Source organism: Amphibalanus amphitrite, unplaced genomic scaffold (assembly GCF_019059575.1).
Source record: "Amphibalanus amphitrite isolate SeventyFive unplaced genomic scaffold, NRLGWU_Aamphi_draft 000037F_arrow, whole genome shotgun sequence".
Lineage (NCBI taxonomy): Eukaryota > Metazoa > Arthropoda > Thecostraca > Balanomorpha > Balanidae > Amphibalanus > Amphibalanus amphitrite.
Genome location: NW_024881533.1, coordinates 306,669 through 330,308, shown reverse-complemented (window position 1 = coordinate 330,308; position 23,640 = coordinate 306,669). Strand labels below are relative to the sequence as shown.

Genomic DNA, 23,640 nt, shown 5'->3' with positions numbered 1-23,640 from the left:
CGCTGGCTGGGCCGTGGCTGGAGTAACGAGCGGCGCCGCGGCCCGTGTCCGGCTGTGACGCGGTGACATGGGGCCGGTGATTAGTCTGTCCGGTGGCCTGCCAACCGGGAGCGCAGCGTTGGCAGGTGTCGGTGCGTCGTGCACAGGCGGGGTGCTCGCTCACTGTCCGGCCCACTGGCGCCGGAACCTGGCGACGGCGACAGGGACGGACCCTTCCACCGCGCACCGGCCCCCCGGCAAGGGCCGCCGCCGGCACTTCCACTGCACGCCTATTATAGGTACGAGTAGGTAGATTGTTAGATAGGTTTAACAAATCGTCAAACCTATCTAACAACTGGCCTTAAGTACCGAATAACTAAAAAACTAAAAGAATCGATAGGTGATCAGTGGACAATTTGACACGAGGCAAGACGTCTCAAAAGGCTTCTCACTCTGCGCCCATCCCAGGGCAGGGATAAGCGCTTTATGGTAAATACCAATGACACATCAGTTTTTTGCACCCATTATTTTGTCATATCCCGCTACTTATCGCTCACAGCCCCGGATATTTCGTGCAGGAACGGCAGCAGAGGCCTGGAGACGATGCGGACACTCTGCGGATATTCACATTCCTCAGGATACGATATGCACGGGCACCAACGCCAGACCCCTTGCCCTTAGATATGACCGAAAGCAGGCATTTCCAAAAGGTGGATTAAACCCTCCGGCGCCGGTATGGATGAGCGGTGTTTTGCGCCGTGAGCTGCAGCTGCCGGCGGTGGGTGCGCGGGGCTGGCCGCCGGCGCTGGGGCTGGCGGCCGGCGCCGGCGCCTCTGGCAGAGGTATTTCGGTCGGCCTGCTCCGGTGACGGTGCTCGGTGCCGGTGGCCGCCAGTGGTGCGTCTGAGGTCGTCGCCGCCCGGCCGCTGCTCCGCTCCTGCGCCGACAGCCGACCGGCCGCCACACCCCACAGGTCAGAGGCAACCGCAGGGAGCAGTGCAGGTCAGAGGCAACCGCAGGGGGCAGTACAGGTCAGAGGCAAAGGAAGGCGAGCAGTACAGACTACAGGTCAGAGTCAACAGGAGGAGAGGGGAGCAGCTCAGGTCAGAGGCAACCGCAGGGAGCAGTACAGGTCCGAGCAACAAGAGGCGGCCGGAGCAGTACAGGTCAGAGGCAAAGGGAGGTGAGGGGAGCAGCACAGGTCAGAGAGCCAGCAGCGGAAGGGGCGGCACAGGTCAGAGGGACATCACACTGGGCACCAGAAGGCCTCCAGCCGAGCACCACAAGAGCCGCAACAGTTCAGAGGTCACAAGGGGGCACCGACAGGTCAGAGTATTATACCTAATAACGAAATGTTGTGCGAATCATGCGGGGTTACAACCTTTATCTGCATATCTGACACAACACCTGTATGTCTGAAAATTCGTCATTCGCGGACTGGCGGACGGACGGACAGCTGACGGACTGGCGGACGGACAGCTGACGGACTGACGGACGGACGGACTGACGGACGGACGGACGGACTGACGGACGGACGGACGGACGGACTGACGGACGGTCGGACGGACGGCTGACGGACACACAGGCAGATGATGGCTGCCTTCGTGATACACAACGGACAGGCCTCATGTATTGCAGCCGGAACGATCGCAAGACTGTGAATGAAAGCCGTCGCAAATGTGATCGCTAACAATGTGGAAGCTGCAAACCAATCCTCTGATCTCTAGAGCCAGTGGTCAGTTGTGACGAATACACCAGAATCTGTTGAACAGATCGGGTATTCACTGGGCACGGAATTTTTGCTGCAAAGAGAAAAGAGGTTTTGTTACAGCAGCAGGCGTTCTCAGCTACCAGGAGTTCCTATTGAACTGTGGAGAAAGTTGTTTGATACGGCAGCTTCATAATAGACGGATACTCTTTTATTGCACACAACAGATATATAATGGACGAAGCAGGTCCCAGATGGAAAAAAGTTGTGCTGGAAGACGAGTGACGACGCTTCCACCGGCTTACCTACCATCACAGGATATAAAACAACATTGCTCTGCTGAGAAATGTCATGAGTATATCATACCCAGTACCTATATATATTGAGACGGGTTACACAGCACATTGGGTGGACGCGTTTCGTCTAAATGACTTTTTCGACACCCTCTCGGAAATTAAAACAATTTCCGAGAGGGTGTCGAAAAAGTCATTTAGACGAAACGCGTCCACCCAATGTGCTGTGTAACCCGTCTCAATATATATATTTGTCTATTACTACTCAACATCATACCCAGTGTCCAGAAGAGGCCCTGTAGGACTGAAGGAGACTGGCGACCCTTCAGGAGCAACTGCTGAAGGACTCACTATCTCCGGCGGGTATTAGGAGGATATGACAGACGGCTCGAGTTGGAAACAATGGACGCAAGATATTGCTTCAACTCGCCTTTTTTAAGTAAAATTTTACTCGGCATCCGATAACCTTCGCAGGAATTCCTCTTATTACCACAAAACAGGAGGAACTCCAAGATCCTTTGAGGTGCTCCGTGACTTGTTACACATATAAGTTGATGTGCGGTGCATTTCGCGAAGTTCCGCGACCTTTTACCTTCATGAGTCCGTCCGCACATTTAATGTGTCTCCCATTATTTAATAAGCATACTTGTAGTCATGATAGGTACGAGCACGTGTGCCCCGTTCGAAATAACAAAAAAGGCTCATGCATAGTTCGTTTAATGGACAGGATGAGTTGCGTACATTTTACCTTGCATTTGTAAGGTTGCGATGCGTTTCCGCCTAAGTGGTAATTTGGAAGCGAACAGACTTTTGTATTGGCAGCGGTTTATAGCTTTTGGTACAAAAGATGTCCTTGGGTACAATCGTACGGCGTACCAAGTGTTGGGACGATTAGGTAGGCCGCCTGAGTACAACCGTACCAAGGTCGACGATACAGTTTCGTACCGTCTGGGTTTCTGGGTCAGTTCAAGGTCAGGGGTCAGCTGACCAGCTGATACGTGGCGGTCGACGCTGAGGAGTTCGTTGTGTTGATCATGTGTTGATTCGGCACTGTGATGAGTCGGGTGTGGCAAATATATGCCCGGAGAAGAACTGGTGTTGATGAGTAAAGGCCGCGAAGAGAAGACTCGGCTAACAACCAGAAGTGGGATTATCGAAACCAATGCCTGATGTCCAAGAGGATAAAGGTTAAGGTTGAAAATCAAGACCTGCATAGTGCGACAATTATGGCGGAGGGACCCCTGCTTCGACCACGTGCGTTGAAGGCGGATGAAGATCCAGAGACATTCATTCGGAGTTTCAAGCGAATTGCAAAAGCAAATGGATGGGCAGAGGAGAAACAAATAGCTATGCTGCCAGCACTGGTGGGGGAGGCCCACGAATGGCTCGCGTGTGAACTGGATGATGATTCCAGCTTAAATAGTGTAGATTTGATGTGTGCAAAAATTACTGAACGCTTGATTCCCTCTGAGAAACGTCGTGCTTATCTACACGAGTTTTATGAAGTGAAAATGACGGAAGATGATGACCCTAGAGATGTGGCCAACAGACTGAGAACACTTATAAGTGCAGCTATGCCTGATTTAAATCTGGAAACCAGAAATCAGATGGTGAGTGAACAGCTGCCCCGTGTCGTGCCGTCAAAGTGGAGGCTGAGAGTTTTAGATTCTGAGGCAACCACTGTGGAAGCGTTGATCAGGCGCATCGAAAGAATCAAGACAACTGAGCAGCTCAAGAACAGCCTTGGAACAGGTGAGGACTCTGCCAGGCCCATCAGGCTGCTTCAGTGTTTTTTGTGCCAGAAAAGGGGGCATAAGGCAGCTCAGTGTCCGAGTCAGAATCAATTTGAGACTAAAAGGCAGTTTGCTGGAACTGGAAGACAAGATGTTGTGTGCTTTCAGTGTGGAGGCAGAGGTCACATGAAGCGTCAGTGTCCAAGCCCGAGTCAGAAGCCCAGCAGGGAGACCCAGTCAGCCAGTCAGATGAGTCAGATGGGTCATCCGAAGTACCACCCAAGTTCAAGTGAGAATCCAGGAAGGAGTGATGGAAACCAGCATGTGAGACGAGTCGAGTCATCAAAGAAGGCCCCTCCCATGGAGATCTGCACCGTCATCAAGCTCAATGGTAAGAATGTCGAAGCTGTGGTGGACACTGGTAGTGCGTGTAGCATCATGAGTGCGGAGTTGGCAGCGGAGCTACAATTGCAAGTTGAAGAGTATAATGATCAGAGTTTTGTTGCTGCCAATGGAACAGTTGTTCCGAGTCTTGGCTGTGCAAGTGTTCACCTGGTGGTTGGAGATGAGACTGTGGAAGGGCAGGTGTTTGCAGTGTCAGATGACATCACTGACTCTGTGATTCTGGGGATGGATGTTCTACATGCAATCAAGGCAGTTGTGGACTGTGAAAAGGGTGAACTGCAGATAGGTGCCCAGAGGGTGCCTGTTCAAGTTGATGGTCAGGATAGAAAGGTGTCACGCCGTGTCACAGTGAAGATTCGTCTGATTAACGTCCTGGCTGAGGTGAAGAACGAAGACCCTGACCAATGTGTGACTGGTATGGCAGCAGATGGAGGTTTGACCAAGATGGAAGCAGAAGTCAAGAGACTGAAGCTGAAGCTCCCTGATGTGTCTCATTTAGAAGAGCCATACCGAGAAGAGGTGGAACAGCTTCTGCAAGAGCATCAAGCTGTCTTCGCTCAAGCCGAGGATGAGGTGGGAGACTACCGTGGGCCACATCAGCTCACCATAGACACAGGCAGTGCTGTACCTGTGAAGCAGAAAGCCTACCGCACCCCGGTGCATCTGAGAACTGAACTGAAGAGGCAGCTGGAGAGTCTTGAGAAGAAGGGACTCATCGAACCTTCAAAGTCTCCATGGGCTTCACCAGTAGTCATGGTGAAGAAGAAGCAGCCTGGAAGCTGGCGTCTGTGTGTTGATTACCGAACAGTCAACCAGAAGATCAAGCACGACTCGTACCCTCTTCCACGGGTGGAAGACCTGCTGGAGGTTGCTGCAGAAGCGAAGGTCTTCACCATCCTGGACCAACGAGCGGCCTACTGGGCTATCCCGGTGGAGGATGGCTCAAAGGAAGTGACTGCCTTCGTGACGGAGTTTGGGCTCCATCAGTGGACCCGCCAGCCCTTCGGTCTGAAGACCAGTCCTGGAACCTTCCAACGCATCATGGAAGACCTGCTACAAGACTTCACATGGGAGAGTGTCATCATCTATCTCGACGACGTGCTCCTGTTCTCGCAGACAATGGAACAGCATGTCCAAGACCTGAAAAGACTCCTGGATGTGATGGAGAAAAGCGGACTCAAGTTGAATCCTGGAAAGTGTCAAGTCGCAGTTGAAGAAGTTGACTGCCTGGGTCACCATCTCAGCAAGCACGGGCTGAGTCCTTCAAGTGAGAAGGTGGAAGCCGTGAGGACCTGGCCAACGCCAACCAGCACTCGAGACGTCCGACGATTCCTGGGTTTCGTTGGATACTACCAACAGTTCATTCCAGAGTTCAGCCAGAAGACTGCAGCTATGTCTGATCTTCTGAAGAAGGACGTCCAGTTCAAGTGGACACCAGAGTGCGAAGAAAACTTCGAGAGGCTGAAAGCAGACCTACAAAAGTATCCGGTTCTGAGGTCACCGAATGTGGAGGAGACCTACACACTGACAACAGATGCAAGTAATGTTGGATGGGGTGCAGAACTTCGGCAAGAGCACGGAGTTGTCGCCTTCGGATCTGGCAAGTGGAAGTCGGCAGAGAAGAACTGGAGTGCCACCGAGAAGGAACTGGGAGCTGTGGTCAAGGCGGTCAGCAAGTTCCGTCACTTCCTGATTGGAAAGCCATTCGTGCTGAAGACGGACCATGAAGCGATCCGGTTCCTGATGCGTTCCAAGCCACCAGTAGGGAGGCTGTTCAGGTGGATGGAAATCCTGCAAGAGTATGATTTCCAGGTGGAACATGTCACTGGGAGGTCGATCCCACACGTGGATGCACTATCCAGACTCCACGAAGAAGACGCAGCAGACCAGAGGACACCAGAGAGCAAGAGCGAGCTGAGTCCAGAGGCACCAGTTTTCGTGCCAAGAGCTGAGCAGCAAGAGGGCCCAGTTCCGGTAAGAAGACTGGACGCAGAAACCGAAGACGCTGAAGCTGAAGATGGAGCAGATGTAGAAGCCGAAGTTCAAGATGGAGCAGATGCAGCTGAAGACGCACCTGTTGCTACCCATCTGGAAGGAGGGGAGGAGGAGTTGCGTAAGGCAACGTCAGCTGATCCAGTTCTAAGGAGTCTGAAGTCCCTGCTGCAGGAGAAGAAGGTGGACACCAGCACACTGAGTGAAGATCAGCAGAAGGAACTCGAATTCTACCGGAGACTACCTGATGTCACTGTGAAGAACGGTATCATCATCAGGAAGTCGAAAGGATTCGAGAAGTCACAGATCCTGCTACCACAAGATCTCCAACAACGAGTACTGCAGCTGGCACATGATGTCCCGTCAGCTGGACATTTAGGAGTAGAGCGAACAGCGAATCGAGTGGCTGAGAGCTATTTCTGGTACAACATGCGGAAAACGGTGAAGAACTACTGCAAATCCTGCACATCCTGTTTGGTGCACAAGAGCAAGACAACCCGCAGTCGAGAGGGAAGAGGAGCAGTGCCTGTCCAAGGCAAGCCGTTTGCTCAGTGGGCGGCAGACATCCTCGAGTTACCAAGGACTGAAGACGGTCATCGGTATGTCCTCGTGATGACGGACATCTTCACCAAGATGGTCGAGTTGTTTCCTCTGAAGCAGCAAACCGCAGAGCAAGTAGCAGACTGCCTGCTGGCTGTCATCTGTCGCTACGGAGTAATGGAGAGTCTGCTTACAGACCAAGGACGCAATTTCGAGAGTTCGCTGATACGTCAGCTCTGCAAGACGCTCCAGGTGAAGAAGCTCAGGACTTCTGTTTACAGGCCGTGCTGTAACGGAGTCACCGAGAGGTTTAACAGAACCATCTGCGAGATGTTGTCCCATTTCGCAAAGGACGCAGACTGGCCGAAGCTGCTGTCACAGGTCGCGGCAGCCTACAACTCCAGCGTGCACTCGACAACAGGATTCACGCCATTCCAGATGGCGCATGGAGCTCAGATGAGGACGGTGGCAGCCGCCGAGTTCGATTCTGTGGACCTGCGGAATCGTTCCTACAATAAGTACTACGAGACGCTGAAGAAACGAGTTACAGAAGTACATCAGCAAGCGGCTGAGAAGATTCAAACAGAGCAAGCTGCAAGAACCGACGAGCCAGAGAGCAGCTTCAAGGTCGGCGACACGGTCTGGTGTCGAAACTTTAGGAGACCAGTCGGCGTGGGAGGCAAACTGGAACAGAAGTTCGACGGCCCGTATGAAGTAATCCAGGTGAAGACGCCTGACTACATCATCCAGAAAGGGAAGAAGAAGCGCCTCATCCATGGCGCCCACCTGAAAAGACAGGAACACTGGAGAACCCGAGAAATCCAAGATGAAGTCGAAGAGAGTACAGAGGATGGTACAGAAGATGCCACAGAAGACGACAGAGAGCCTGTTGGCTCGCGAGGGCCAGCAGTGCAGCTGTGGAGTGCGCGGCCGCCGGAGGACGGGTCGTCCGAGGCGAGGCCGCCAGCAGAACGGCAGTCTGAGCAGCCGATGGCGACTCAGCAGCCGTTGGCGGAGATCCGGTCGACGGAAACGACGCGACCGGCGGGGACGTGGTCACCGGCTGACGGGCAGCAGCAATCTGCACCACCAGAGCAGCAGAGGCGGCAGCGGTCGCCGCCGACGGTGCCCGGGCGGGAGGCCGAGCATCAGCAGTCGGAGGTGCAGATGGCCGAGCGGCCACAGCCGACAGCGCTGGAGCGGGCGCCGGAAGGCGTCGCTGGAGCGGAGCAGCCGCCACGGGCGGCGCCGGAGCGGGCGGCGGAGCAGCCGCCACGGGCGGCACCGGAGCGAGCGGCGGAGCAGCCGCCACGGACGGTGCGGGGACGAACTGCGCCGGAGGAGGAGCAGCCACCGCAGGCAGATGAGCGGTCGATCGGTGCTGGCGGACGTGAGTACCGCACCGCTAGTGGTCGAGCCGTACGGCGGCCGAGATATCTAAGAGACTACACTGAGTAGGACAGTATCGATGGTGAGCTCAGTGCAGTGATCTGTGATACTGAGTGACGAGACTGAACGAGTTTGCGTTCCAGTGGGGTGGCAGTGGCGCCCCGAGGACTGTTTTTCAGTGATCGAACAGTGGGTGTCCAGGGTACTTAAGAGACTTCTACGAGTACGGAGCGTTGCGAAGTTGGGTTGTATTTTGATCTTGTGTTGATCATGCGTTGAGTTTGGGAGGTCCCAGTGTTGGGTTGAGTTTCTGAGCCCTGAGGTCGCAGAGTTGTGTGTGTACCCCAATGATGACCTTATGATGTTTCCGTTGGAAGTAGCGTTAAGAGAGGGGGAGTGTAAGGTTGCGATGCGTTTCCGCCTAAGTGGTAATTTGGAAGCGAACAGACTTTTGTATTGGCAGCGGTTTATAGCTTTTGGTACAAAAGATGTCCTTGGGTACAATCGTACGGCGTACCAAGTGTTGGGACGATTAGGTAGGCCGCCTGAGTACAACCGTACCAAGGTCGACGATACAGTTTCGTACCGTCTGGGTTTCTGGGTCAGTTCAAGGTCAGGGGTCAGCTGACCAGCTGATACGTGGCGGTCGACGCTGAGGAGTTCGTTGTGTTGATCATGTGTTGATTCGGCACTGTGATGAGTCGGGTGTGGCAAATATATGCCCGGAGAAGAACTGGTGTTGATGAGTAAAGGCCGCGAAGAGAAGACTCGGCTAACACATTTTACACATCGGGCGAGTCTCGAACACATGCCGAGGCGGCTAAATTTATTGCTTCATGTGCATTGCGTTGTGTTCGTATTTGTATTGGTCTGCCTATTTGTAATTTATTTAGGGTGGAGTCTTCCATTTCCCATACGCCGAGATATCCCTTTAGCATTATCCTAGCCGTGCGGGAAACATTTGCACGTGATCTTTCCTGCACTGTTTTCCGGCACGGGTTGATGACCTACAGTTCTGGTGATTTTTTTATAAAAATCTTAAAAAAGGTGATTTCAATAATTAAATTGTGAGTTTCTGAATAGATATTAAACGACGTATGGGAAATATCTTACTGAACTTGCTCTGGGAAGAAAAATGGAAACCTCGGTCTTCAAAAAATCTCCGGCACTCGGCTACGCCTCGTGCCTACAATTTTTTAAAGACCTCGGTTTCCATTTTTCTTTCCCAGAGCCGTTCAGTAATATATATTCGCGTCTAAGTATATTTTTCACGTCTTAGACGCGTCTAGCTGGACGGCGGCTGCGTCTTTCTTGCGACAGCTAACTTAAGACGCGTTTAGCTTGGAAGTCTCTGTCCAACGGTTATAAACGCCAAGTTAGACACCAACTTGGACGTCTGCTCAGTTAGACGCCAGTTGGACGCCAGTGGAAGTCTACACCTTTATTGTTTTATTGTAGGTAGCCAATGCATTATATAGCGTTTACCGATTGTAGCATTTTCATTTATGCTTTCGCTTATGTTTCAATACTTTCCGAAGCACAGGATCTAACTAACGGTGTCGCATGTGTCTTCTCTTGCCCTTATGTCTTTTCCAAAACCAGGTTGGCCTCCAATAGCAGTGCCAAATGATTCAACAAGGTTCTGTGCGCTACCAAACTTATACAAATAATCGGCATTATCATCCAGAACCAATTGAAACAAGATCCTACCACGATCGAATTTCAGTCGTCATGTGTTGGCCATTTCAGTGTTGGTCGCAACAAGCCGACGATGAAGCCCGTATCCGATATTATTGTCAATTAGGTATCCGGCATAAGATTCGTGCGTAATTATTTGGAATGAGACTGCAACGCCGGGCGCCGCTCAAAAATGTCGAAACTACCTAAGTCGACCAGTGTCGTACGAATTTTTCATGTCGAGAAAAAAAAATAATGGCACAGGATTTTCATAATAAGACTAATTAGACTTCGATAACATGGAATTGTTGCTCATTATACTATATTTACGGAATATAGGATGTTAGAAAATTAATAGGGGCTTTATTTATATGCATCGATAATCTACAAATAGCTCAAGGATATGGTTTAAGAATTGTGAATGTTTGAATATTCGCTCGTGAGGTACTGATGTAACAGTAAGGACGATCGTGTGTGTTCTCATCAGATGAGGTTAACTGGCGCGACATGATAAAGAATTAGGTACGTGAGAATATCCCCGTTATCCGTTATCGTTCAGGATACACATGGAATGCATATTGCACATATATTTAACAGAGTTAAAATTATGGCCGCGGCTGTTGCCTGTCAGCGGCCATATGTAAACAGTTTAGAATTGCCCCGTGAGATGGCTTCATAACAGGACACTGTAGAAGTGGGTGTTTATGTAAACATAAACGGCGAGGGAAGAACCGCGTTTACAAAATGGTGACGTCAATGCCATTTCACGCGTCTTTTGTGATGTTTATTTCGCCTACCTTTCAGCCTATTTTTCGCCTACCTGCCTGCCTACCTTTCATTTTTAGCACACAAAAAATGGTTTCGGACTCCAGCTGTACGGAACATTAGTGGTTTCAGCTAATGAACTATTTTGGCTACCTATTAGGTATCTGATATTTGCCCCGTATTACCTTCTAACCTAGCCCTCCACTGACCGGACTGGCCCCTCCCCACAGGAGTGCAGCCATGGTGCACTGGAAGCGTGACCTCGACCTGTACACCATCGGACGGCCGCTGGAGCGCAATGCCGGCTTCTGGCTCAACTACATGAAGGGCCTCAAAGGTAGGACGCCGGCCGACCCGAGGTGTCGCTGTGTGCTCGTCACGCTGTGATAACAACAGAGCAGCATCATCACCCATAACAGAACTGCCGCAGCGAATTAACAATATCGGCCAAACGCTACGATTTTGCTATGGCAATAACATTTCACAATGAAGTAAAACATTATGAGATGTTTTACATTTGGCGGCTTGCTTGCGTACCTATCTATAACATAGCGCTTTTGTCTGTCTTTTAATTTTATTCAAATTTAAATCACCGAAATGTCAGCCATAGACACATTTGTTGCTAGCGTAAACGGCATACCTGTACAATGTACTACACAAGCCCTTCATTTGCAATTATGTCTTCAGTGAGACTCAGGAATTCCTTTAATTAGACGGTACATTTCCGCTGGTCAGATCCACGATTTCCTCTAATGAGACAGTCGGCTTCCCACAGTGAGACACTCTGATGTCTTTCGTTAAACACTTGCCTTCAGTGAGGCACTAGGCTGGATCGTATAAGCCACTCTTCTGGACCAAGTGAGATGCTCGACGGAATCTAATTAGATGCTCGGCTATATGTAGATAATGTGAGACGCTCGGCTACATCCAGGGAGACACTCGGTTAGATCCAGTGAGATGCGCAGGTTTCCCCAGTGAAACGCTCGGCTGACTCCGGTGAGATCGCCGCTGGTTCCAGTGAGATACGCAGCTCTGTTTCTTAAGAGATACGCAGCTGACTCCAGCAGCTCTGTTTCTTAAGAGATACGCAGCTGACTCCAGTCCGGCTCTCGACTGGCTAAAGTCCGGTTCTCAGTGGCTCCAGTCAGGTATTAACGGTTGACTGAAGACAGCAGAAGACAGTTGGCTCTGTTATAGCTCGATGCTGGTTCTACTAACCCTCGACTGGTTCCATTAGCCCTCGGCTGGCTCCAGTCAGGCCCTCTCTGGCTCCAGCCAGGCCCTCGGCTGGCTGAACTGACATCTCTCGGTGTTGGTTTGGTTCCATTAACCCTCGGCTGGCTCCAGCCCGGCGCTCGGCTGGCTCCACTGTCGTCTCTCGATGCCAAACGCAGTCGGCCTTGGCACTGACGCCGGCAGTTGGCGGGACGTCACCGGTGTGCCTGCCGCTGGCTCAAGCTGCCGCCATGACGGTCCGTCGGCCGTGCCGTCACCACAGGCCGTGCAGCAGACCGTCACCACAGTACTCAGCAGACCTCCACAGTACATACTCAGCAGACCGTCACCACAGTACTCAGCAGACCGTCTCCACAGTACTCAGCAGACCGTCACCACAAGTCGTGCAGCAGACCGTCACCGCTGTCCCCACTCACAGGCCATGGAGCTGCCCGTCTCCAAATGCAGTCTGCAGTGTCCGTTACCGCAGCCCGTCACGGCAGCAAACGGACAGGACGAAGGATCTCGACTTGGGACTGAGCAACTCATGGGGATCTGTTGGTTACTTCCAACTGGGAGGTGTCATTTGGTCATTTCTCCAACTGGGAGGTGTCAGTTGGTCAGTCCTCCAATAGGAGTATCATTTGGTCATTTCTCCAACTGCAAGGTGTCAGTTGGTCAGCTCTAACTGGGAGGTATCAGTTGGTCAGCTCTCCAACTGGAGTTGTCAGTTGGTCAGCTCTCCAACTGGGAGGTGTCATTTGGTCATTTCTCCAACTGCAAGGTGTCAGTTGGTCACTGGTCAGCTCTAACTGGGAGGTGTCAGTTGGCCAGCTCTAACTGGGAGGTGTCAGTTGGCCAGCTCTCCAACTGGGAGGTGTCAGTTGGCCAGCTCTCCAACTGGGAGGTGTCAGTTGGCCAGCTCTCCAACTGGGAGGTGTCAGTTGGTCAGCTCTCCAACTGCAAGGTGTCAGTTGGTCAGCTCCCCACTCACAGGCAGTTGGTCAGCTCCCCACTCAGAGGTGTCGGCGCCAGCGGGCCGGCCGGCCGGTGGGCGGCGGGCGGGTATTTTTAGCTGTCGGACGGAGCCCGCCTAACACGGCGCCGGGTGGCTGGCACGGCTCCGAGGGACGGGGCCCACTGACGGGGCTGCCGCCGCTCCGCCGCCGCCGCTCCGGCCGGCCCGCGCGGCGGGATATGATCGCGAACGGCGCGGACGGTACGGAGCACCCACCGCCGGCTGTCCCGCGCACACCGTTTGGACAGCGCAATCACAACACCGGCATTTTAAGAGACGTCAGTCAAGCTGACGTGAAACAGACGACTGGGCTAGAAAACGAGCATGCATACGAGCATAATGTTCGTTTTAAATCCTGCATTCATCGTTTTTGTCGTTTGTTTTGCAGTTTTGAATACCTATGTGTATGTAATCGTATGTTTTTTTCTCTCCCTATTGCTTTTTACTGCCAACATAATCCCAATATTTATTAAAGGTTTAGCGGTAGCTATACTTTAACTACCTGTAGTAAGTATGGAAGAGGCTGTCGCATTTACCAAATGGAGAATGATGTACTCATGCGACCCGGTAATCGAGCTTGGATGCAGAATTTCAACCAGTCTGCACCAAAGTTCTATAGGCAGGCCATGTGCGCAGTTAGGTGCTTGCTTTGTTCGGATTCCAAAACCGTGTGGAAGGAAAACATCCGGAATATTGAGTTACGATGCTGTCGAATCCAGCGGCATTCCAGCTTATCTGGCGTTTGGCTGTGACTGAAGAGAAAACACGGAAACCATTTAGGCAGGGAGTTGATGACTGGTGATGGAAACGAGCTATGCGACTTTAGTTAAATGGACTCTATATCTCATCCCATCTGAATGACATACAAATATGTGCTTTGAGAAATCACGTTATCCCACAAAATTCTGACATGATGCCTGAATATTATTGCTTTTTAAAAAGGTGTAGAAAATAGACAAATGTTCTATTAGTCGAAACTTGGACGTTTCGGATGCACCTCGTCTCTGGCGACATCACCTTTTATGGGTGAACAGGCTTTCGGTGGTCGGGAAATCTCATGCAAGTGCAAGAGCCTATTCAAATACAATAGCTTTTGCTTATATGAACGCACGGACGTGCATGCGATTGATGCGAGCGGTAGGTACTTGGTGCACTTAAATAGGCTCACACATGTGATTTCCTGACAGTCAAAAGATTCTGTTAAATCCTTTGCAGAGAAGTAACGAAGAGAAACAGACGCTTCAGGTTTAACTAATGCCGCTCTAATTGTATGTGTTACAGTGTGTCCGCGAAATCCGTGAGTTCGCAAAGTCACTGGTTGATCCTAGGGACTCCGCGGAGTCACGTAAACTCTCGTGAATCCGCGAAATCACTGCCGTAGCTCCGCGGATTTACTAGAGTTTTCAGTGCGTCCGTGAAGTCACTGAAGAGTCGCGGGGATCTGCGAACTTCCTAGTTAATCCGCGGACTAGCGATTCTTTTTCAGTGAATCCGCGAAATGCCGATTCTTTTCAGTCATATACGAGTTAAAATGATTGCAGCGGATTTCAGCTGTCACTATTAGCTAACACTATTCGAGGTGGGTGCGTCTGTCGTCCCGACACGGTGAACATACGCACGGTACCTTCGGTCGGATGACCCCCCATGGTTTGTCGCAAATTTCTCGTGAAACAAGCAGCTGATCGCGACGAAACTTTCCGTATCCTCGAGCTCATCAATTTTACACCTAACCTAAAATTCCATGACCCAGCTGACTTTTTGACCCGTGACCTACATATTTTTCGAGACCATGTTTGGCCAGAATCGCGATTCGGCGTATGCCAGCTCAGATTATCCGCGCGGTTCCAGTCTTTTTGTGGTTTTAAACGTTCAAACATATGTTGTAATGGTGCTGTTGCAATGCAGTATGGCGGATGACAAGGTCACGTTAAAGTCAGGTCAAGGTCAATGACCTTTGATGACCTTGGTTCACTTTTTAGTTTTACTTGTTTCTAGAGCAGTTTTTGGAGCTGATTTCGAATTTAACAGCCATTTGAACATTTACAAAGTATTTGTGGTGCCTTCGTAACATCTTACGAAGCTGTCAGTGGTAGGCAACATAGATATATAAGATACATACATAGATATATATGTATATAAGATCTCTATGGTAGGCAACACCTACTTTGAATAGCAGGCAGGACGCCTATTGGTTGACCTGACCTAACCTAACCCGACCTGGCATATATTGCATGAAGCTATCGTCTGTGATCAAAACTAACATGAAACTCGTGATTAACATCCCGAAATAACACCCTCACTGTACGAAGTTCTAAAGAGGTCCCGATTTTCCCAACTTCTTGGGTCATTGACCTGACTTGGAAAGTCAAGTAATGACCTTGGACTTTGAAATTGGATATATTCGGCTTTCTCTCGTCATAGGCAACACACTTGATTTTTCGGCGAAGCTCTAGTTTGATCAGGGGCCGCCAAACAGCTGGGCCAGCCCTATACTATGTTGATTATGTGTATTAACATAGAGGCAGCATGCTCTCACCAGAACACACCAGTCAACATCTGTGCACAATCTGGCTACAATTCTAGCTTTGGTGACTCAAGGTAGTCAAGGTTGATCGTATGAGGAGGTCATAATGAGGAGGTCAAGAAATTGACCTGACCTTAGGTCATCGATATCGAAATTCCGAGATAAGCAAATTGTAGCTACCAATGACCTAATTATATCCTGCAACTGTCAAAGGACTCCGTCATCTACTGTAGCTCTGACACGGTGACAGAGTTGAAAAAGTGATTTGAGGTCAGGTTTATTCGAAGCGACCTGTTGACTTGACCTTGAAAGGTAGGAGGTTCAAATTTGCACACAATGTGCAAAGTTGAACAATTCCCGCATCAATAAAATTGATGCGGGAATAGTCATGCAAAATTTCGCGATGCTACGCGCCCCGGCTTTTTTCCTTATTTACGAAAAATTTTCAGGGGGCGGATATAATATACGTCCCCCTCCGGTCAGTGCGCGGGTTAACTACCATTCGCAATTGTGAGCTTGAGGTCCAATCAGGTAGTTACTTAACTATTTACAGCAAACCCACGTTTGAAGTGGAAGTGTGCGACGCATAAGTTTTTTATAATCTAAGAAAATATTATTTAGGAGAAAATATAAAATTATAAAGCTAGCAGGGTACCTACGTAGCAATGTAACATAAAACATACCAAATGTCCCGAAGTTTTTATTCCGATAGACTGATATTGCCATGCCGGCCAACAGGGGCGCACCCAGGATTTTCCAGGGGAGGGTGCCCGGGCTCAAAGGGACACCCTCCTCCGTATTCCGCTTGTCAGGGGGCCTTTTCTCTATCGAGGGGGCCTCCAAATGGCCTACTTTTTGACGGCCTCTATGTTTGGTGACGTGCTTAGCGTTATTAGTAAAGTTTAACCCTCGCCCTGGCAGGGGGGTCGATACGACCCCCCCCCCCCCAAGGTTTTTCACAGATAGCGTAAGATCGGCGGCGCGCAGCGCCGCTGAATTTGGCAAAGCGGCGGCCAACGCACAACAGTACCACCATATCGGCAACATGATTCCAATTGTCTTTGAGCCTCTACGAATAATCGGCATAAGAACTAAATAACGTTTTTTGGACATTCTCTGAAAAAGGAGTCGGTATTCCGCGGATTCACTGAAAAAGAATCGCTATTCCGCGGATTACCTAGGAAGTTCGCAGATCCCCGTGACTCTTCAGCGACTTCACGGACGCACTGGAAACTCTAGTGAATCCGTGGAGCCACGGCAGTGATTCCGCGGATTCACGAGAGTTTATGTGAGTTCGCGGAGTCCCTAGGGATTTCGCGGATTAACTAGTAACTTCGCAAACTCACGGATTTCGCGGACGCACTGTAACATATGCATCTAACGTACACGTTCCTCAAACCCTCTCCCTAGTCCTGCTGTAAGCTGTGCGGAGACCCGGCCTGACCTCCCTGACCGCTGCTGGTTCCCCTCCGCTGACCGCTGCCGGCTGACCTCCATCGGCTGACCGCTGCCGGCTGACCTCCATCGGCTGACCGCTGCCGGCTGACCTCCACTGACCTCCGCTGACCTCCACTGACCTCCACTGACCTCCGCTGACCTCCACTGACCTCCACTGACCTCCACTGACCTCCGCTGACCGCTCCCGGCTGACCCGACCCCCGCAGCCGAGTCGCGGGCGCTGCGCGGAGTCACGCCGCCCCTCTCCAGCGAGGCCATCCACGTGGCGCCTGAGTACAGCGCCGAAGTGTCCACCTCCAAGCGCAGCGTCGAGGTGCGCCAGGCACTGGTCAATGTGGTGGAGACGCGGCCCGTCTACCAGCTGAAGATGGCGCCGGCCGTGCCCCAGTACTCGGCCCTCAACTAGACCCGACCGCCGCCGCCGACCGACCGACCGAGCGACCGACCGCTGCCGTAAGGCCGTCCAAGACAGAGCAGAGCACGCTAGCACTCAACCTAGAGCACCGCTAGCACCGCTAGCACCGGTAGCATCGCTAGCGCCGGTAGCGCCGGTAGCACCTGCCTTCAGTAGAGCCGGGGACAGACCATGTAGAGGTAGCGTCCGTCGACGCGTGGGGTTGACTGGGCAGCTATCTGAGGAGCCCTCCGGCTGCAGGCTGGGTCAGAGTCCGAGCCACCCGCCTCTCGACCGGACCGGACCCGCCTGCGCCCCTCCCCGTAGCGGCGGTGACCAGCGCTGTCCCGACACCTAGCCGCAGCGTGTGGTGCCGACTGGCTGCTAGAGCGACTCCGCAGCAGCGCCACGGGTGTGTCGACAGAAGATAGTCGGAGATGGGTAGACCTGAAGATAGTCGCGCCGTTATACGATGCTTAGACCTTGTTCCCTGGACAGTCGCCTCTATAGCTACGATCATTAGACCTTGCCATAGTCCTGCCTCTGCGATGGTTAGACCTGGATATAGTTGCACCTCTATGATGCATAGACATTGGATATAGACGCAACTATACCTACCTGCAATGCGTTTTTGGTATTACCTTGCCTGTAGGTGGACCCGAACGTACAAATTAGCCATGTCCCTGGCTTCGAGACGAATACCTAGAGTCAGTTCTTTCCTGAATCTACATACTTAGCTGCGTAGGAAGTGAGAGTGGCCCTGTCTTTGTGCTTTGACCCTGCTTAGGCGCTTACAATTTACAAAGAGGGGATGCTCACCAGCCTGGCGTTTTTATAAGTAGACGTGTGCGAGAGATAGGAGCTTGATTAAATGATATTGTTGGCGGCTATGGCCTATGGTGCACTTCTTCAATGGGGAGAAGAACGATAGTTGGCTCACTTCTGGCGGCTGGGATTGTCGGGCCTCCTCAGTATGGTTGGATGGAATCAGGGAAGTGCAGTAGGCCACAGAATGACTTTCCACTTATCACGGGCAGCCAGATGCCTGGAATGGTAGGCTGTGCCGCATCACACGGACTGAGCGACACATTCTGTCCCTGTTCGACAAAGACGTGCTTAACTGCGGGAGAGTCGGTACAAATAAGTATTTTAGGCAACTTATAGCTTGTGCGGAATGGAACATCATCCTGTACTTAACTGGACGCTAGTGTTAAGTGTATACCTGTTTGTAAACGGTATGCACGTAGGACTTTCTACGGTAGACACAAAGCCGTTTGTTAATTGTGAGCATAGCGGAGTGACAGCCAAGCCGAAACGGCCCAGACCTTTTCACTGTCTATGCACTCAAATAGACCAAACAGTTAGATTGCTCGTAAGTCTGGATGTATTTCCATGCACCTAAATGCTGTATAAAGAAATAGACGTTTCAGTGGTTTGCTTCAATTATGAAGAAAAAGGTCCACTGGGACGCGCTTTTGTTTGCTAACATAATTAGGTACCTACTCGTATTAGCAGCAACAGTAGCACCACCACCAAAATGACCACCTTGTAGAAACTGCCTCAATGTGGCGATTGGCAGTTGAATTGGAGGCGAATCATGCCGGTAGTATGACGGTGAGAGGCAGGGCTGATTAATTGCTAATTCGTTTTGCGTTGCTTTATCCATAGACCCTTTATCACATGGAGCGCGCAAGATCCCCGCTTCATCGCTTCCTCTTTAAACCTCAGCGCCTACCAAAATTTATGGAAGGCTTAATTATGTTTATTCAACGACACCTGTCGGTTTTCTACATAACGCCCCGGCCGACAACAGGACGGGTAGTCCCCTTCTCCACCGTTTCGCCATCACCTGAGCAAAATACCAACGTTTAAGGTTTATGCCTATTCATTTACATTAGGTCGTAATTATCTGAATGATTTTGAGCTTCTGCTTAAGCGTGTTTCACCTTTTACTTTCAAAAGCTTGCGAACTGACTGCTACCTAAGTTGTTTTGATCCATAGGCGGCGGAACGGGGAGGGCACCGGGGCACCGTGCCCCCTTTGATTTTAGCATTTTAACATTAGCCCTATGGCCGTTGCATGGAAAGAATGGGACCAAAAGTCGGCAGTGCCTCCCCCCCCTTAACCCTCGCCGGCCGAGGGGGGGGGGGCGGGTGCCGCCCCCCCCCCCCCATAGGGTTTTTTCGCGATAGCTCCGAACACGCTGGCGATAGAGAGCTGAAACTTGGCATACCTGACCTTTGATTCAAGCTGGATCTTTTGACACCAACCGCATTTTTGGGTCAGGTCAGGTCACTGACCTATGACGTCATAAGTGAACCTCTGCACGGTCTTCAGATGTCGCAACTTCGCAACGCCCTCACTGCCAGAGGAGATGTCACAGGGAAATGAAACTTGCAGGATCTAGTATCCATTATGAGTCTCACAATTTGTATATCTCGGATTTTTCCTAAAGGTCATATGAGGTCAGGTCATTTTCGTGACCTCACAAAAGTCAATGGGGAAAAATGAAAACTGCTATTCTGGCGCCGGGAACGATCTCCAACTATCTCAAGCACACAGAATCGTGATTTGATGCATTCCTTGCAAGGTTAGATGCGTCACTTTTTCAATGTTGACTTTGCGTGACGTCATTTATGACGTCATCAAGGTCAAATTAGTTTTTCGTCAATAACTCTTGATCAAATTGAGCTAGCGAGTCGCGGAAGCCACCAATGGACTCAGGAAGACCTGCCGAATCGAATGATATGCGACATGACCTCTTTCGACCAACTTCGTGACCTGGGGGTGCTGACCTGACCTTGACCTGAGGTCAACACCCCAAGTTGACCTGACCCGAACAAAAAGTATATCATTCGACGCGCCTGAGCAAGGCGAACACGATGCTGCCAAAATCGCGGCTCTGCGGTCGTTTTTGGCGAAGTTATTCAACAAAAACTGAACCGTACCTTGGGACACTTGACCTAACCTCAGAGGTCACCGGTTGACCTAGGACCTTAAAATCGGGTACCAATCTCTGCGTCTCGTAACGGCGCACACGCTCGTTTTTTCCGCGACGCGCTAGCTCCACCAGGGGCGAAACGGCGAGGGGGGGTCGTACCCGCCCCCCCCCCCCTCGGCCGGCGCGTATGTAGAAAACCAATAGGTCCTGCGAGGGTTAATTGAAGGTGTTCCGCCGCTACTGTTTTGATCCGACGGACCTGCCAGTGCTCTTGCAGTCGGCGATAGACGAGATGTGATTGAATCGCCTACCGTATGTCCAGCTGTGTTATGCTCTCGCTTCCTCGTGAAAATGAAACCACTTTACAAGGTATGTTAGCTAAAGCAATGACATGACCTTAGATCCCATTTACGTGACACATTTGTAAGTAACAATTAAATGCTCGTATATTTTAAGTTTCACCTGTGAAGCTCCACATAACATCTATCCTGTGGCTCCGGCCTGTTTCAGCCTGTGGCCTGTATGCCGGGACGCACGGGGGGGGGGGGGCGGTCCGTCCACTAACCACTAACGCCGGCCTGTGACCCCAGGTGACCACGGCGACACGACGCCGGTGCGCGGCGAGCCGACGCTGCCGGCGGCGCCGCGCAGCCGACTGCGCACGCCACCGAGCGCCGCCGCCGCCGCCGAGCCGCCGTCGCCGCTCGGCGCCGGCAAGGACCCCTTCAGCGACCCCTTCTTCAAGAAGGACAAGGAGGAGCCATTCACGGCGCCCGACCCGCTCGACGGCGTCACGCTGCCCGACGACGTGCGCGACATCATCGACCGGGCGCGCCGGCGCCACCGCGACTTCAAGGCCGACGCCGACCGGCGCATGGCGCGCTTCTGAGCGGCGCGAGCGCGTGCGCGCGCGCGCGAGGTGGTCGCGGGCGCCGCCGTCTGGCGGCTGACCCGCCTGGGGGCGGCGGCGGCGCCCGCGGCGCTGCGGGTCCCCGCGACCCGGCGCCGAGCAGGGAGGAGGGCCGCGGCCCGCCGCTCGGTCGGCGGATGAGTATAGGCGGACGACTGACGAGCTGCGCCGGCGCTGAGCTGAGCTGAGCTGAGCTGGCCGAGCTGACTGCACCGAACGACGACAGGACTGACGCTGACAGCGCTGTGGCTATGGTGTTTTACCAATAAATACACGGTGTGGTGTCCAAGTGATCGAGGTACCCGACAACACACAGTCCTGGATAACGGTACAGCTAAAACAAGCCGTGTCACTGCGGCAATTACTACGCAGATTGCGGAGTACAACATTCGTAACCTGCATACATTCAACAATGCGAGACACAAATCAAAAGAATCTTCGTAAATGTAAGTTGAATCATAGCTGAACCAGAGCGCAGCGTTACATTCCACTTATGTACATTCATGATCGCCGTCGCTCTAAGCCTGCTGAACACGAATATCGTGCATTCAACGTTACGAAAGCCGACAGCGAAGGAGGGAGCTGATCGCCATGGAACGGTAAGCACCTAAGCGGCATCATCATCGGCAAGCGGGAAACCAGGGAAATAAGAAGTGACTACCCTTTATTCTAAGCATGGAACCTGCCACTTGATACGCATGCAATGCATTAATCTCTGATTCAGTCTTGGCATGCCCAACATCTTTTATGCAGAATACAAACGTTGAAAATATGCCTAATGTCATTTTAGTGATAATGTACCCTAACTTTAACTTTAAACTGTTACCGGCTGACTATAGATGCAGGTTAGGCAGTGTGAAAACTCAGAAAATATTGTTGTGGTTTACCATTGTGTGCAATGTGCATAGGTACTATGTAGGCATACAAAACGGCTTGAACAATAAACGTGCTCCAAAACCAAGGCACGCCCGGGACAGTGACCTTGTTTATGTGGTAGAGGACAGTGTTTGTTACACATGCACAGATGCACGTTATTAATGTCGATAGAACTTAACGTACTGTCTAGTCTATAGCTATATGTTTAGAATATCTCTGTACCTCGTCAGTAGTGCAGTGGAGACATACAGGTGGCGCTGCCACTAGTTAGTTTAGCCCCCAAAGCGTCCTCGAGTACTCGCCGCTCGTCCGTGTAACCGCCGCCCGCCCGTGTGACCACTCTGTGTGCCGCTGGTCGGCAGGTGACCACGACAGTCGCCCGGTGCCGGGCGTGACCCCCGCCGGCTCCGGCGCGCACCCGCACTGGGCGCAGCCGGCCACCGGCCGAGACCTGCTCGACCCGCGCTTCCCGCTCGCCGCCGACGGCAGCGGCGTCGGTCACAGCGCCGAGCTCGACGACATCAGAGACATCATCGCGCGGGCCAACCGGCGCCGCCGGCAGCAGGACATCGACGAGCAGCGGCGCAGGCTGGGGCTCTACTAGACGAGCAGCGGCGCAGGCTGCCGAGCAGCGGCGCAGGCTGGGGCTCTACTAGACGGGCAGCGGCGCAGGCTGACGGGCAGCGGCGCAGACTGGGGCTCTGCTAGACGGGCGGCGGCGCAGGCTGGGGCTCTACTAGACCAAGCGGGCAATCCAGACAGAACGAACAGCGCGGGAAGGCGGAGGGGCCAGCGAATCAATAAAAAGGAATTAAACGTTACACACTACACGTTTTCTACCATTGTTAGGTTTTCTGATTTTGGTTGACGCTGCTTTAATTTAAGTCATTTTATCATTCCTATTGGATACATTTAAAAAATGTTTATGATGTTGCGGAAAAAAAAATATTGAATTTAATCAAGAAAATAAAAATATAAATAACTTTAAAGCAAAATGCAACGCGTCTTTAGTCTTAGGAATAAATAACACTCATATTTCGGACGTTTTGATTGTTGGCACGAGTTATGGCATTTTGCATCATCCCGAAATATAGGCACACCATGGATACACATTAGGTACACATCAGGGGGAGGCACTCGCCTTGGCCGTATATGGGCCAGAATGTCTAACGATTTCCGCCATGTTGTGTATACCAAAGTCTTGAAAAGTTGATCACTGCAATTAAACTGCAAGCATGAAGCAGCAGCACTTTTGAGTAGTGTACCTCTCACTTAACTGCACCTCTGCTACCGTACATGCAATTTATATTTCTGGTATACACAACATGGCGGAAATCGATAGACAAAAACAAGTCACCAATGCTCCTTCCAGTATATATTAGAGTTCAGTGGTACACATACAGTCCGGAATCCTAAAAATGCATTCAAATTTAAATGCAATATTATTATAGGGCTAAAATGAAAGTAACAAAAACAACAACGCCTACAACGACTCTTGCCAAACGTAGATTGGACATTACTAGGCGATAGGTTGTTGCGAGCGAGCGAGCGCAGCGAGCGAAGCGAAGTCTTTTCAATATAACGGAAAAATCTCAGTATGAGCGGCCCGGCCCGGCCCGGCCCGGCCCGGCCTGTAACGCTTTTGAGAGGCTTATATCTCAGCAACCGCTGGACTGAATGGCCTGCGGTCTTTTTTGCTGGGTAGCCCCATCCCTTCTACCGCGTAATTGGCTACTTTTGATACATCTCAGTGACCGCTGTGGCACGTGCCACGTGAAAAGTCAAGGGTGTTCAAGCAGTTTTGCAAAAGTAATGATTTTGAG

The 23,640-nt window shown here is 51.6% G+C and overlaps 1 protein-coding gene across 4 annotated transcripts; it reads left to right on the top strand.

The window, feature by feature from the left end:
• The first annotated feature begins 798 nt into the window (after positions 1 to 798).
• On the top strand, positions 799 to 22,854 carry LOC122372554. 4 transcript variants are annotated; one of them, XR_006254890.1, is made up of 4 exons: positions 799 to 951; positions 10,711 to 10,817; positions 22,180 to 22,489; positions 22,542 to 22,854. XR_006254890.1 is itself a non-coding variant. In XM_043349870.1 (4 exons), the coding sequence occupies exons 2-3, from the start codon at positions 10,721 to 10,723 to the stop codon at positions 20,918 to 20,920; spliced, it is 396 nt and encodes a 131-aa protein (XP_043205805.1). In that variant the 5' UTR covers positions 799 to 951; positions 10,711 to 10,720; the 3' UTR covers positions 21,008 to 21,230. The 4 variants fall into 4 exon arrangements, 3 of the variants coding, with proteins under 3 accessions (XP_043205805.1, XP_043205815.1, XP_043205797.1); XM_043349870.1 differs by lacking the exons at positions 22,180 to 22,489; positions 22,542 to 22,854 and adding exons at positions 20,622 to 20,920; positions 21,008 to 21,230; XM_043349880.1 differs by having other exon boundaries at positions 22,180 to 22,854.
• Positions 22,855 to 23,640: the final 786 nt, after the last annotated feature.

Bases quoted from the DNA above. Each gene is read 5' to 3' on its own strand.
- LOC122372554 (XM_043349870.1), top strand. From the start codon at position 10,721: ATGGTGCACTGGAAGCGTGACCTCGACCTGTACACCATCGGACGGCCG. The intron at 10,818-20,621 runs GTAGGACGCCGG...CTGTGACCCCAG, and splicing joins CTACATGAAGGGCCTCAAAG to GTGACCACGGCGACACGACG.